This window comes from Knufia obscura (assembly GCF_036327395.1).
Source record: "Knufia obscura strain CCFEE 5817 isolate CBS 148926 chromosome Unknown scaffold_4, whole genome shotgun sequence".
Lineage (NCBI taxonomy): Eukaryota > Fungi > Ascomycota > Eurotiomycetes > Chaetothyriales > Trichomeriaceae > Knufia > Knufia obscura.
In genome coordinates this window covers 1,263,886-1,278,929 of record NW_027042690.1, presented here as the reverse complement: position 1 = coordinate 1,278,929, position 15,044 = coordinate 1,263,886, and the positions used below count along the sequence as shown (strand labels likewise).

Sequence of the window (15,044 nt, the reverse complement as noted above, 5' to 3'; positions counted from 1 at the left end):
GTTCCCTGGCTTGCCGCCGTTTATCAGGGCTGGCAATAAGCTCGATGATCCCATCTGCATTGAAGATGGAACAAGTGTGACATCTGAAGGTCAGTAGAGAGACGCACTTCTATATAAGAATACAAGGTGCTGGCTCGAATGTGTTTGCTAGGTGATAGTTGTTAGACCGATGGTTCTGGTGGACAATTCTATTTCTGTAGCACACTGACGCCCAATTTGTAACTTTTGCCTCTGGATGTGAATGCAGGGTTCCGTATTAGCCCCGATTTCGGCTATCTCAGCACTTGATAATCTAGAACTCCAGGTGCTTCGACGCCTGTCATCGCAACGCTCGGTGTTACTCGATCACAAACATGACCACATTCATTGACTATTTGCTATGCCAGATCTTTGGTCGCGTTTTCTGATGAGCTGTTATGTACGCAAGATTCTGACTCTCTCGATCCTTATTTGAAGCTAGATGAGAACGCCACATACGAAAGTGCTGGCACGAGCTAATATTACGGAGCTCATATCCGGTGGGCTTGGACGGGCTAGAACACCAGAGAACAGCGGGTTGGGTCCATGTGGCTCAACATCGTGGCGGCACTGCTACGTATCGAGAGTGCAATTCCTAACCTCAAAGTTTACCAGAGCCTTGGTACTCCTGCATCGAAAATCTTCACACCCTTCTCACACCTTCCGAGTGGTTGCGGCTTGGTTTGCGCCTTCCTTCATCCTTCGGCATCTTGCCTCCTCGAGCCCTTCGCAAGGACAATCTTAGACATGACGGTACAAAATTCAGTATACAACAATGTCATGCTTAAGTAATGGGAGCGTCGATCCCGGCTTTTCCTTAAAGCACAAGGTCGTGCGACAGAAATGGCACTTAAACCTTCAGGAACGTTCAAAGAAGCCCATTGCAAGCTCAGCGATGTCTTCTTGAGCGACTCGAGACCGACCATCATCATTGACGTGTCGGATACCAAATACGCTAGGGGTGTTCAGCTGGAATTTGCCAACGATGCATTCACAGATCAGTATGGCGTCTTACTACGATTCATCATCAGCGGGCAGATACTCGAACCAGATTTCATTGATTGGCTCAACTCACCAGCTCCAAAATCGACCGAATATCTTCTTGGTGATCTATCGTGGACCTTCTTCATACTCGAAAAGAGGTACAAGGTCGTCAATGTCGCAGCTGCTCGCACTGGCGGTGAGCGTAGTAGGGCTTGTGTACCGTCACATATCACCTCTGCGACTGAAGTCCAATCAAGTCGAGCGGTCCCAGTCTCTACAACGCCGACATCCAGCACAGACTCTTCCAACAAGCAGAAAGTCGGCGATACTCTGACTGTCGCCCTGCCTAGCGGCTTAGTGAGCCTGGGTAGTGCTCCTACAGCTCTGGATGGCTTGCATCGATCGGTAGACATGCTAGATGTCGGTTTTTTCGAATATGACCTCGAGGGCACACTGATCTTTGCAAACAAATCGTGGTATGCATTGAGCGGTCATCCTATGACTCCACAGGCACATACAGAGATGAGATTTCTGGATCTTTGCCATCCTGACGACGCAGGTATTATCGGTAACGCATGGAGTCGGCTATTCACCGGTGAACCAACCACCTTTGAGATGAGGTGGAAGCATATGGGTTCTAAAACGGCGAAAGCACTTGGTGCTCAATGGGTGCTTTCCGCCTGCCTGCCACTGTACGACGACCAGGGCAACCTGAAGAGCATATCCGGCTGTACGACGGATATCAATACTCAGAAACTGAATGAGCAGATCGCGCATGCTCGTGCTGAGGCGCTCGAACGAGCCAGAACGTTTGAAGAAAGGTTTATACGATTTGCAACCGTGGCACCCATCGTCATCTTCAGCCTGGACTCGAACAAGAAAATGACTTACTGCAATGATCGCTGGTTTGAAGTGACCACTACAAAGAAGAAACCTTTCGAAGACATCAACATTGGTGAAGGTTTTCTTGAAGACGATGTCGCTAAGCTATACGTTCTTGTCAACCAAGCCATTGCGAACAAAGAGGTTAATACGGTCGAGATGCGCGCCAGAAGAGTATGGCACGCATCCGATGGCAGATCAGCACAATTCTGGGTTTTGGCGAGCATTTTCGCAGAGTTCACAAACGAGGGCATCTTCCAGGGGTGCACCGGCACGCTGACTGACATTTCAGAGTTCAAATACGCCGAGACGCTTCAACGCATTCGACTTGAGGATGCGCTCGAGGCGAAGCGACAACAAGAAAACTTTATCGACATGACGTCCCATGAGATGAGAAATCCCTTGAGTGCAATGGTGCGTCTTTCCTAAACAGCCCGTCACGGTTTGACCAGGCAATAAGCCTTACCTGATGCTTTGATATCCGAGACATATTGCACAGTCTGTTTCGGCTCAAACATACAAGCGCTATATACCCAGCATCCCTTCCGTCCCAGGTTTGGCCGTTACATGTTTACTAACGTATACTAGGTGCAATGCGCCGATTCGGCCCTGGCCGCCATCAACGAGATACAGGCATTGGTACAGGCAAGAGCAACCGAACACCTGCCAGCCCCGCTGAGAGACAGGCTTCTTGAAGAAGTTGGAATTGGATCGGAAGGTTTGAACCCACCTGCGCCACACATCTGTTGAAGCTCACATGATATACAGGATTACAAACGATTATTTCTTGCTGCGCTCATCAGAAGTGTATCATCGACGACGTCCTGACTCTATCGAAGCTGGATTCACACCTCTTAGCAATCACGCCAGTCAAAGTCGAACCAGTCAGGGTCATGCAAGATGTCTCTAAAATGTTCGAGAAGGATGCACAAAAAGCCGGGATCGAGTTCACAACAATGGTAGATGACTTCAATAAAGACCTCGACGTCCACTGGCTTATGATGGACCCGTCCCGCGTCAAGCAGATCCTCATCAATCTCATCAGCAACGCAATCAAGTTTACTCGAAACGAAGCTACACGGACAGTAGTTCTAACAATGTGGGCGTCATTAGAAGCACCAGCATCTAATGGAGACGTACAATATGCTCCGGCTTCTCGATCGGTTCCCGACGACTTCCTTACGGAGAACGATTGGGGATCCGGCGAGATTGTATATTTACAATTTTCACTTCAAGATACCGGGAGAGGGTTGAGTGTGAAAGAGCAAGAAAAGCTGTTTCATCGTTTTTCTCAAGCTTCTCCCAAAACACATGTCGAGTATGGAGGCTCTGGATTAGGGCTGTTCATCACGAGGCAACTGACGGAACTACAAGGCGGCGAGATAGGTGTGGCGTCAGAAGCAGGAAAGGGATCAACGTTTGCATTCTATATTCAGACGCGACGGACGGCCGCGCCGGAAGCACCGCTGTCCCCACCATCTAGTCCAGCTCGCACATCACCGAGGACGTCGCCTATGAAATCTCTCAACGCGGGACTTAGTGCGGAAGGTCATGACAAGGTCAATCTGCGTTCAACTGGTGCCAACATCTCAATCCCATCGAAAACGAACCAAGTCGACTTGCAGCTCAGTGTGTTAGTTGTTGAGGTATGTTGGCTGTACTGTTGACACTTTCGACGAGATACTGACGATTCCAAAAGGACAACATGGTCAACCAGAAAGTGCTCAGTACGCAGTTGAAGAGGTTAGGATGCACAGTCTTTGTCGCCGGACATGGATTGGAGGCCCTGAACTTCCTCAAGACAACACAGCTATGGCACGGAGACGCAGCGAGCACCGTCGACGGGACTGACCGGATACACAGCACATGCGAGTCTTCAGTAAAGACTGTAGATGTCATTCTCATGGACATCGAAATGCCAGTCATGGGAGGTCTGGAGTGCACGAGAGCCATTCGCGAGCTCGAGGCCCGAGGGTCCATCCGCCGGCCACAACTACAGCAATCGTGCTACCCCGGACGGCAGCACGACCGGTTGCCAATCATCTCCATATCTGCCAACGCGAGAGCTGAGCAGAGTAACGAGCAGAAAGAGGCTGGAGTCGATGATATTGTGACTAAGCCTTTCAGGATCCCGCAGCTGATGGACAAGATCTGGGGGCTCATGGGCCGGGAGGCATCGGACGCTGCTCATGGCTGAAAACAACGTGTTCACGTTTTTACGATAATCCGAGAGTCAGAGCTTTCTATGATGCAAAGCAGCACGCAGACCACATGAACGCCGAATAGACCGGTCCAATGCCTTCGTCGTCACCAGAACATCCGAAGCGCACATTCATCTTCAACTCTGTTCTACAGAAACGGACGGCAAGACTAGGAAAAGTCACGAGCTCATACAATGCATAGATTGGAGAACGGCAGGCCCGTGGAGTTGGATCCATAATAATAGACAGCATGGTAGAGGAATACCCGTTTCCCGCCCTTACATCTGGACAAGGTTCAGATCGTGAATGGGAGGACAGGACCGCGAAACATACAGCAAGGCTCTCAGACAAGCCAACAACAGGTTACGCGAGCAAGGCCGAGTGTCTGCCCATTAGACGAGATCATATCGAAAGCAAGTGCTCTATCCAAGCACTTCGAGGATGAAGGAAGACTAGGCGAGACCAGGCGTGACAATCGCAAAGAACAGGTCTGCAGACCAAGAGACTCGGGAAATACGAGGGGTCGGAGACACGAGGGGACCGGTGGAAGTAGAGACGGCTATCGGCGTGCGTGGCCGACCGACTTCCAGTATTCCGGTCGTGCCCCGGCTCGGTGATGTTGGGAGGTTGTGGCGTTGGAGCGGATGAACGAACTACGATCGCGACGCACAGGGGAGCTTGAGTACTCCGAAGGATCACTACAAGGAGATCCCTTCACGAAGCAAGGGGCCTGAGTAAAAGGATACAATGTGGTCAACGCGATTGATATGTCAGGGAGGTGCTGGCAGATCTTACAGGCACAACGATGCCTTTGAATACCAATCTGCGGTGGACTCATCACCACTTACAACATGCAAATCAAGTGCAAAGCACTTCAACAGCTCTACATACTCAAGGATCAAACTCTCCCCCCTCCGCCACCTCAACCTCAATCTTCTCAACCACATCCTTCTCCGCGCTCGACGTGCCCACATAGACAATATACTTGCCCTTCGGCACAACCCACCTATACCTCTCCTCATCCCAGTACTGCATCGCTTCCTTGACACTGATGTCCGCGGTAACATCCTCTTTTTCCCCCGCCGCGAGATCCTTGACCTTCGCCCAGCCCGCCAGGACCTTCTGCGGCCGATCAACGGCGCATGTATTGTCACTTGCGGGGCCAACGAAGACTTGCAGCGTCTCGCTGCCCGGTACTGAGCCTGTGTTGCTGACTGAGGCTGAGACGGTGAAACTATCGGTGGGCTTGAGTGTCGAGGCTGATGTGCTGATGTTTGATGTCGTGAACGTGGTATACGAAAGCCCGAATCCGAAGGGGAACAGAACCTTCTCCGGATGAATGTCATAGTGTTTGTACCCCATGAATACATCCTCCTTGTAATCGGTGTGGAGATCCTCCAATTTCCCCGTAAAAGGGAAGTTGCCGTACGTGGGCGCATCCTCGATCCGTTTCGGGAAGGTAACGGGCAGTTTTCCGGCGGGGTTGACCTTCCCCAGCAACACGTCTGCAATTGCATACCCGGCCTCTTGGCCTGGGAACTACGCTTGGAGAATGGCTGATACGTGGTTGACCCAGGGCATTGTGATGGGGGAGCCAGAGCAGTTCACGACAATGGTGTTCTTGTTCACGCTTGCGCAGCCAGCCACAAGTTTATCGAGGGAGCCGTTCATGGGGAGATCCATGCTGTCGCGGTCACAGCCTTCGGTTTCCGGGTGGGGGTGTTCCCGACGAAGACGATTGCGATGTCAGCGTCCTTCGCGGTGTTGACTGCGGGTGTATACAGGTCTGCTTCGAATTCGTCTTGGAGGGCAAAGCCGAAGTTGAAGCCGACGAGGGGGTTGGCGAGGATACTCATTTCTTCGTCTGCGCCTTTTAGGACCATGGCTTCTATTTTGATGGTGTAGGACTGGCTGGCGGTGAAGGTGTATTGCTTACGTACTTCGCTTGCTGTGCCGAGGAGGAAGGCCATTATGTCGGCTGAGGGGCCGTCGGCCGGAAGATCTCCTCGTCGTTGATGGAGACTTTGGTGTTGGCAACTGTGCCGAAGGAGACGTAGTGGGAGCCTGAGGTGGTGGGCTTGAATGTGGCTGTTAGGGTTACGCTTTTTAGGGTTGGTCGTTCGATTGACATGAAGGCTGAGGCGGACTGGTTTGAGACTATGGGGGTGTCGGAGTCGTCTGTGTAGAGGCGGCATGTGAAGCCGGGTTTGCCTTCGTCGTCGGTGACGTTTTCGCTGAGAGGTTTCAGGTTGCGGAGGATGCGTGCGCCTTCGGAGTATTTGAGGGAGACTTTGTCGCCGAGGGTTTCTTGGAAAGCGTCGTAGGCGGTGATCTTGTGGTGGGCATTTACGGCTGCTGAGCCGCCGCCGTGGCCGAGGAATTCTTTGGCCAGACCGAGCATTGCGATGGATTTTAGCTTTGTGGGTTGGATGGGCAGAATGTTGTTTTCGTTCTTGAGGAGGACCATGCCTTCTGCGCCGGCTTCTCTGATTAGTGCTCGGTGCTCTGGGAGATCGCCGGCTTTCTCTTCTGGGACCTCCGGGTGCGCAAACTTGTCGCATCTGACGAGGAGCTCGAGGTTCTTCAGTACTCTCTTGTCCAGAGTTTCCTCTGTTAGCTTTCCCTCCTTGATTGCGGCTGAGATCTTCTCGAATGTCCTCTTGTTGGGAGGTCCAGGCATCTCAAGGTCATGACCTGCGTTCAGAGACTCTGCTGTTGAGTTTGTACCACCCCAGTCCGACATCACCATACCAGGAAACTTCCACTCCTCTCGCAGTACCTTTGTGATGAAAAATTCACTCGCGTCGGCATGGACACCGTTGATGAGGTTATAGCTCGTCATCACTGCCCATGGATCTGACTTCTTGACGGCAATTTCAAATGGTTTTAAGTAAATCTCGCGCAGTGTTCTCTGGCTTAGGCGGCAATCAATGGTGAACCTCTTGGTTTCCGACTCATTGACAGCATAGTGCTTGATGGTCGCGCCAACCCCTTGTTGCTGCACACCTTTGATGTACTCGGACGAGAGCTCTCCAGCAAGAAAGGGGTCCTCGGAGAACGACTCAAAGTTCCGACCACCGCGAGGATCTCGATGTAGGCAGACTGTCGGACCAAGAAGAACAGAGGCACCTTTTGTTCTTGTCTCCTGTGCAAGTGCCTTGCCTATCCTTTGTGCCAAACTTCTATCGAATGACGCGGCAAGGGAGACGCAAGCAGGAAAGCAGGCACTGGTCACACCGCCCTTGAAGAGCCCACCTCTCGCACCATTTGGGCCATCTGATGTCTTCAATGTGGGTATGCCCACTCTGTCGACCGAATGTGTCTGCCAGAAATCCTTGCCAGCAAGGAGGGAGACTTTTTTCTCAAGCGTCAACTTGGACACAAGAGACGGTAGGTCCGGCGCGGCGGAAGTGTTTGAGCCCATGGTGTGTGCAACGAGTTGTTTCAATCTGTCTGAGATGCCTGCCATGGTTGAGGATGACCCGCCTTATATGTGCTCGATCAAACGGTCTGCTGCCGAGCTTCTCTTGAAAGGGCGAAGTATAGGCGAAGTTGAGCCGCGTGCATGCCGGCTACTGAGGTGAAGCGGGTGCTGGAGTATGTGCATTTTAATGAACAGCCGACGTTATGCCAGAGACTTTCAGTAAGTGATTGGCCGTGGAGTATTTGTGGAGGCTTGCCGAACTGCTTTGACGCTTCCTTGACCCAAAAACGGAGCTCCATATGGGGAGGCCTATTCGTAGCTCGCATGTCAAACCCCTATACCGAAAAGTCTTTGCGAAGGGCAGTCGTAACGAACACTTTTTGTCCTCCGGAGGATGCGTATCACTCCCGGCTGTCGGTCACCTTAACTCTTCGGTGCCGCGCCGCGGGGTTGGACGAGATGAATACCGAGGATGAGCCGGTGAATGCGGGCCCTGTGAAGTGCTTGCAGCCAATCGTTGAGGACAGGCGTGCATGCTGTCGGTTCAACTTGCCGGGCCACCGGCGTAACATCCTCGTCGGTCATGTGCTCTGATCGTTCGCGAGCGCTGCCAAACGCTTTGGTGTTCGACCAAGTTAGAAGAGGTGCCAACCACCTCTGCCGGTTCTCGAGATCTTATTCCTCCCGATTGAAAGACGCGTGGTAGATGGCAAAATTCAGATGGAAGCTGCCAAATATGCCAGGAACCACCGCGAGGGCTTGAGTTGTGCGTGCGGACGAGAGAGATTGAGATACTCGTTCTTGGAGTAAGCCGCCAATTCGTGCTGTACGGTCATACCTGAACAGTGTCGCGCAGAGTTCGACTAGGTCTATGTTCTAGAATTCATTCTCATGCTTCGTGCCTCATATCCTCGTAGCAAGCTCATCTCATACGTGCAAAACTTCAGTCAACATCGTCTGCTGAGGGTGCTTCCTCATCGTCAGCAACGTCTTGCTTCTTGTTGCCTTTGCTGTCGCCCTTTTCCAGATCTTTAGCTTTCGAAGCAAGCTCACCCTCATTAGTTCCTGCGTTATCACCACCTTCCTTCTTCACCATTTCTTCCAGCTCTTCGCCAAACAGTAGCGTAAAGAGGACCACGCAGTATACCTCACCAGTTTTCATGTTCTTCAAAGTGTACCGAAGCTCATGGGTCTTTGTATCGACGTATCCTATAACGTTGACAGTGAAGCCCGGCAGCTTTAACGCAAAATCATTGAAGTCCAGATAGCCATTACCGAAATCGGACTGGTATAATCTTCCCTTTTCGAACGTGAACTTTTCGAGGTTTGCCTTTGTCAGGAAGTGCTTCTTTCTAGCCGCAGCATCGGCTGGAATGCTTGCTTGAGCTCTGTTCTCCTGGCCATCTCCTTCTGCGCCCTCCTCCACAACCTCTTCATGGAAGGATGTTGCGTTGGGTATCTTCCAAGCATCTTTGTCGCCCATCTTGTCGTCGTTAACAACCTTGTCGCATACGCGCAGGTAGTTGAAACTGCTCAAGGCGGGACCATATAAGTATGGCTTGTCTGCGTACATGTCACCCTCCAAACCTGGATCGATCCACCATTTGACAAACTTGAAGGCCTGGTTTGTGCCAGGTGGTAGCCGATCGCGAATGGGACGGTCGAAATCGTTGCCGAAGACCAAGTCTGTGCCAGGTATGTCCACTTTAGGTACGAAACTAAATGCTATTGAGTACTGGTCCCATTTATGTAGCTGATGGTCGAAATATGAAGAGGTCTGGGGAGAGGAAGACGGAAAGCCAGTGAAGTGCTTCAGGCGGACGGCCAGAGATATTATGATGTGTTCGTTCTCGAACGTAAGGGTTTCAGGGCTGTTGACCTTGACCACTTTGTGGGTGGATGGGTCGTACGCTGGGCCGGCAGTCACTCGAAGGCGGTACTTGGTGTGGTCCGAAGGGCCCTTCGACGGTTCGTCCGCCATCTTCGCGCGATTATTCGGTTCGTATCGAAGACACTTCTGTCAGGTTGAGTCAGTGGTAACAGGAGTTGTTAGTAGTAGTCATGTTCGTTCATCTCACGCAGAAAAAGGCTCGATTCCGCTGCAAGAACGCGTGACGTCATTCCTAAAGTCGTCGCTCCCATTTGATTGATGATCACGAAGGCGCACCTGCCGTGCGTGCGTAGAAAAAGTCAGCTCTGCTGGGCCGCAATGATCACTGCACTGGCATGCTGAGTATCACGGAGCGGTCACAAATGGACATGCGCTCCGCGATCGACCCTCAGCATGTCGACAGTGACGAGGCAGCGGCGATGAGCTAGCCACCTCACAGCGGCATGCGATGCTATTGCTCAGCCTTCGAGAGTCTGAACGAGCCTTCCCCTGTCGCCCTGGACAACATAAAGGCCCCGCCAGCTGTTGATTTCCGGAGCTTCTGTGCATCAGGGAAGAGAGCTATGGAAGCTCTGAAGAGTGACAAAGAGCTTCGAGGTTGATACAAGGGGCATGAGAGACAAGATGCAGGGTCCGTACACGAAGGACAAGCAACGAGGCTAACCTAGGGTGTTCGAAAGGAGAGCCGGAGAGCCAATCGTGCTCCGAAGTGCAGGCAGAATTGCAAACGCCGGTGCTGTGTAGGTGAGTTAAGATGTGGATACCGTTGGTGTTTTGCCTAACCTAACTTGGAAGCATAACAAAAACGTCAACATGGCCGTGCAGCGACCACATAAACAACAAGAGGCTTTCCGACCTTGAAATCTCGTCCTTATTGCAGTTTGAGAAGTAAGCTCAGCGGCTGCGAAGAACAGAACTGATACAAAGTCAACAGGCGTGTCGAGGGAGGAGAAGAAGATTGAGGCAACCATTCTAAAGTATTGCCTATCACGCCTCACCACGAGTTGGACGTCTCTTGCAGCAATACTTGTAGGGAAGTGATTGCTGAGAGCCACATTCGTCAAAATGGCATCTCTCAATACCTCTGATATGGACATGCCAATTGCTCTTCGCAGACCAAAGCGCAGAAGCAGCGTTCTTTCATCCCCAGCCAAGCCACGGGTCGCATCCGATAGCCACACGCAAATGAAGACGCCTTCTACACAAAGATCGAAACGAGTCCGCTTCTCAGATCCTGGCTTGTTCTCACCCACAAATGCTGCAAGCACTTCGCTCACTCCTGCCTTTCGAAGATCATCCTTGGCAATGACCAAGCAACGACGACCAGCGACTCCTGCTCGTCCGGCAATTGAAGGCAGCATCCAATTCACTCCGTTCACGCAGACTCTAGACGAGCGATGCCAGAGGAGAATCAGGAGGAATGGTTTGAGCGAGGAGATGAACAACTACGAGGCAGAGAAGAAGACGAAGAGCGCTCTGCAGAAGGAACTGACCGATAAGGAATGTGAGCTCAAAAGACTGCGAGCAGAGCTTGAGGCTACCAAAGCGCAGCACTTGCAGCCACCGGAGTCATACCAGCCTCCCCCATCTTCTCAACAACGTGTGGATGAAGTTGAAGCTGAACTCGAAGCCCTGCGGCAAAGCTTCTCTGCTGTCGAGGACGACAACGCAACTCAGCTCGACCCCATATCGTGGGACCATGTTCCTCGCACGCACGGTCCGAGTAGCGATGGAGGTGATACGATCATGATACACGAAGACGAAGACGCCGATCCCTTTCCAAGCAGTCATAGACAACCAAGCCGGAACGTGGCAGATTCCGATGCTGTCACCATGGGTCTCGAACTTGAAGCAGCACGACAGGCGAAGAGTAGTCTTCTTGGCTCCTTCCGTGACCAAGCTGTAAACACTTCTTTCGACTTCCAGTTCGCTGATACTCCTGTCCGTCAGCAGCAGCAACCCACGCAAGTAAATGGCTCTACCTTCCGCATCCCAGAAACACCAAAAAGCTTCTACCAGGATGTCAACAAGCGTCTCAAAGAAGCAACAAGCAGAGCAGAAGAGGCCGAGGTTGCCCTCACAGCCCTAGACATCGAAATCACATCCTTAGGCTTCGGCAACACAGACAAAGACGACACAATGGCCATGGTAACCGTCATAGCAGACCACTTCCGCTCAGCACGTCTCGAGCTCGAACGGCTAGTCCCAGGCGAAACAACAACCGGCTTCAACAACCCCTCCGTCCTCCCCGAGATCCTCGCAAAGACCAAACTCCTTTCTAACAAACTCAGAGCAAAAGAAAACGAGCTCAAATCCTCCAAAGACCAACACCACAACCTAAAAAACAACTTCGAAAAAGCAATAATCGCAGCCGAAAAAGCCAACGAGCGCATCAAAAAGCTCGAGTCAACACTCGACACCACAACCGAAGAAACACTCCACATGCGCATGCGCAGCCAACAACTCGAACGCGATCTCTCCGAGAAAGAGAAAGACATCACGTCCCTCTCGAATGCACTGAACAAGTACCGCAGCGACATTGCCCGTCTCGAAGCCCTAATCAACACCCTCCAACAAGACTACGACAAGAACACACACTCCGCCGGCAAAATCGAAGAACTCGAAGCCCGCGTCGCATCCGAGACAACCGGCCGTCGCGCCGCAGAAATCAGCGCAGTGCAACGTCTCCAGCGCATGAACGAGCTCGAGACCTCCCTTGCAACCTCCAAGCGTCATGCCGCAGACCTCGAGTCCCAACTTAATACTATCCATTCCTCAGATCTCACATCGTCCCAACAACACACCACAGAGATCAGCAATCTAAACAACCGCATCACATCCCTCGCCACCGCCCTCGCATCTGCCAACGCAGAAGTCGAAAAACTCAAGATCGTAAAGAATAAACTTGAGGAGCGTGTACGATCTGAAGTTGCGAAGGGCGCGGAGGCAGTCGAGACGTTCCAGGAGCAGCTTGTTCGGACCGTCCTGAAGGGCAATGAAGCGCGGAAGAGGTATGTTAATGGGGCGAAGGTGCGGATTGCGAATTGGGAGATGGAGTTGGATGATGACAGGGAGATTAGTAGTGATGGGGTTACGGTTGTTGAGGAGGGGTATGGGATTGGGAGTGAGGCGGGGTCGAGGACGCCGAGTGTGGTTAAGTTTGCGGAGTTTGCGGAGGTTGAGACGTTTGAGAGGGATGGGGTTGTGGCGAGGGGCGAAGGCGATGAGGGTTTTGAGGGTGGGGAGGAGAGTGGAAGTGGGAGTGGAAGTGAGAGTGTACCCGGGAGTGTTGAGGTTAATCGTGGGAGGGGGAGGTACAGGAAGGTACCCAGGTTGGTGAGCTATGATCAGGCACGACGGGGGGCGGGGCTGGGAGTTGCGTTGGAGGCGAATAGTGGTGTGAAGAGGGGGAAGAGACGGTATGATAGTGGGATTGGGATGGGGTCGGAGGATGATTTTGAGATTTATGATGAGGTGAGGGGCGGTGGTGGTGGTGGTGGGGTTGGGGAGGTGAGGGATGGGATGATCACGCCGGAGTTGAGTTCTGAGGGGGATGGGGAGGTAGTTGGCGTTGCGTATTAGTAGGGCATGATGTCTTGGGCGCTGGGTGGACATCTGGTGCTGGCTTTCATCTTGGCTTGCTTGATATTGGCGGCCCTGAGCATTCTTTTGGAAGGTTTTCTTTTGTCGAACGGAGATGTCTGATTTCTATACAGTACATGTCGATAGATCCTTGGATTGTATTGAGATGTACGAATGACACAAAACCATGCTTGTTCTATTCTGCTCTGTGCCCGTCATGCGTTCGAGGTGCTGCCTGGAAGATCTCGTATAAATATCGCCTTGGTTCAATTTCTGCACGCAGTATACAGTATATCAACACAGGACGGCCTCAATTCACAATCTTGACCCACGGTTCTCTTTCGACGCAGTGCCAAACTTCAGGGAGTGTCAAATCTGTAGCCATGAAATGTTCATGGGGGTTGTGGTTGCAGCTGGAACTGCATCAGCTTATATTACTGCGCAGAAGTAGCGGTGGTAGCTGAGCAACCTGGCCCCTCCACGCCTGGAAGGGCAGCGAGCTTGGTTATCCAAACCACGCCCGGAGAAGACCGTTAGACCCTATATGACGGCGTTTGGCCGACTAATTTGCTTGTGAACTGCACGCAACCTGGAATTTCAGCTGCAGGCACAAAGCTAGAAACGAATCTCGTTCTATAAAAATAACATAAGAGGTTTTGTGGAGGGATGCTGGGCAAGGTCCGTAACGCTTGACATCTGGACGGCAAGGGTGTATGAATTCTATATATCTTGTTCGCAACACCTCCAGCTCCGCCGTGTGACCGTCCTGTGAGCAGTGTGCTACGTTTGTATGACACGTACAGCATCTTGTTCCGTCCATCTCCCTCAACGGTAGCATGTGAGCGCAGAGAAGAGACACCAAGACTTCCGTCGTATAAGCCTCTATTTCACAGGATGAATGTCTCTCTTGGCCAGATTCTCGACAAGTCTCTCGTACACGTCGTTCTCGCTGCCCGTCGCAAGCACTTTGATGACCTTGTCCTCCTTCTCAAACTGATCCACAACCGGCATGCTAGTGTCCACGAAGGTTCTGAAGCGCTTCTTGATGCTCTCTTCGTTGTCGTCAGATCTGCCACTCGTCTTCCCTCTGTTCAGCAGTCTCTTGAGCATGACCTCTTCTGGACAGTCGAGGAAGATTGTGCATTTCGATGGACAGACGCTCTGCTCGAAGAAGACGGCTTGATCCATCTTTCGTGGGAAGCCATCGATCAGGAATCGAGACTTCTTGCCCGAGTCTAGCTCCCTTTGCATCGCGTTTTTCAGTAATGTTACCGTGACTTCCATTGGCACGATCTTTCCGTCCTTGATATAGTCTTTGATCATCTGGCCATATTCGCTACCCTCCCGGTCCTGCTCTTCCCGCAATAGATCCCCTGCAGATAGATGCTTGAAGCCATAGTCCTGCACCAGATGAATTGATTGTGTCCCTTTGCCAGCACCCGGACCTCCCAGGATAAATAACACGGTGACCTTGGATGGGTCGAACGCTGGAGTGACGTTTGTAGAAGCAAGAGGTATCGACGGCTGGACTTCAGGAGCCGCACCTGAGGTGGGGTCTATCTGAGGAATGGCGGGCATTGTTTAGATGGCTAACCTGGTAGGCAAACAGACTATGCGTTTCGTCGGTAGCGGGAAGTGGTTGGTGTTGAGACGGCTGCTTCCTGTGCTTGTGCTCTCCGTTTGACCATAAGCATGTACAAACCACTTGTGGCGGCAAGAATGACAGCAAACGGGATGATAGGAAGCCGTTCGCCTAGTCCTCCGGGCCGGTGTGTGCTTTCTTTGGGAGGGGTCTCTGGGGAGGGAGGCTTAGGGGCTTCTGAGGAATAACTTCTTCGAAGAGTTGCTCTGTTGACTATGGCTGGTATCCTAGACACTGGATTACTTCTCACAAGGACTGTATGCATTTGCGATAAGAACAGAATGGGCAGGGCAGCTGCAGATAGCTCTTTCCACTGTTTTACCACGTGAAGAAATATAGCACGAACAATGCGATAGACTAGTGCGTGATGACGCAGGTGCGCAGCCGGTTGATGCTCTGGTGCACGCCTGCTCTCTGGAA

At 52.0% G+C, this 15,044-nt stretch overlaps 6 protein-coding genes across 6 annotated transcripts; 2 read left to right on the top strand and 4 right to left on the bottom strand.

The window, feature by feature from the left end:
• Positions 1 to 861: 861 nt before the first annotated feature.
• On the top strand, positions 862 to 4,081 carry PMZ80_004417 (uncharacterized protein; the record flags this gene model as incomplete). Its single annotated transcript, XM_064872842.1, has 4 exons — positions 862 to 2,298; positions 2,473 to 2,602; positions 2,653 to 3,530; positions 3,584 to 4,081. 4 exons carry the CDS (start codon positions 862 to 864, stop codon positions 4,079 to 4,081), a joined length of 2,943 nt encoding a protein of 980 aa, XP_064731500.1.
• Positions 4,082 to 4,976: 895 nt separating this feature from the next.
• On the bottom strand, positions 4,977 to 5,968 carry PMZ80_004416 (uncharacterized protein; the record flags this gene model as incomplete). Its single annotated transcript, XM_064872841.1, has 2 exons — positions 4,977 to 5,624; positions 5,783 to 5,968. 2 exons carry the CDS (start codon positions 5,966 to 5,968, stop codon positions 4,977 to 4,979), a joined length of 834 nt encoding a protein of 277 aa, XP_064731499.1.
• An 86-nt stretch (positions 5,969 to 6,054) lies between these two features.
• On the bottom strand, positions 6,055 to 7,554 carry PMZ80_004415 (uncharacterized protein; the record flags this gene model as incomplete). Its single annotated transcript, XM_064872840.1, has 1 exon — positions 6,055 to 7,554. The coding sequence occupies one exon, from the start codon at positions 7,552 to 7,554 to the stop codon at positions 6,055 to 6,057; it is 1,500 nt and encodes a 499-aa protein (XP_064731498.1).
• An 898-nt stretch (positions 7,555 to 8,452) lies between these two features.
• On the bottom strand, positions 8,453 to 9,490 carry PMZ80_004414 (uncharacterized protein; the record flags this gene model as incomplete). Its single annotated transcript, XM_064872839.1, has 1 exon — positions 8,453 to 9,490. One exon carries the CDS (start codon positions 9,488 to 9,490, stop codon positions 8,453 to 8,455), a length of 1,038 nt encoding a protein of 345 aa, XP_064731497.1.
• A 975-nt stretch (positions 9,491 to 10,465) lies between these two features.
• PMZ80_004413 (uncharacterized protein) lies at positions 10,466 to 12,982 on the top strand (the record flags this gene model as incomplete). Its single annotated transcript, XM_064872838.1, has 1 exon — positions 10,466 to 12,982. The coding sequence occupies one exon, from the start codon at positions 10,466 to 10,468 to the stop codon at positions 12,980 to 12,982; it is 2,517 nt and encodes an 838-aa protein (XP_064731496.1).
• Positions 12,983 to 13,864: 882 nt separating this feature from the next.
• URA6_1 (bifunctional uridylate/adenylate kinase) lies at positions 13,865 to 14,560 on the bottom strand (the record flags this gene model as incomplete). The annotated part of the gene is made up of 1 exon (XM_064872837.1): positions 13,865 to 14,560. The coding sequence occupies one exon, from the start codon at positions 14,558 to 14,560 to the stop codon at positions 13,865 to 13,867; it is 696 nt and encodes a 231-aa protein (XP_064731495.1).
• Positions 14,561 to 15,044: the final 484 nt, after the last annotated feature.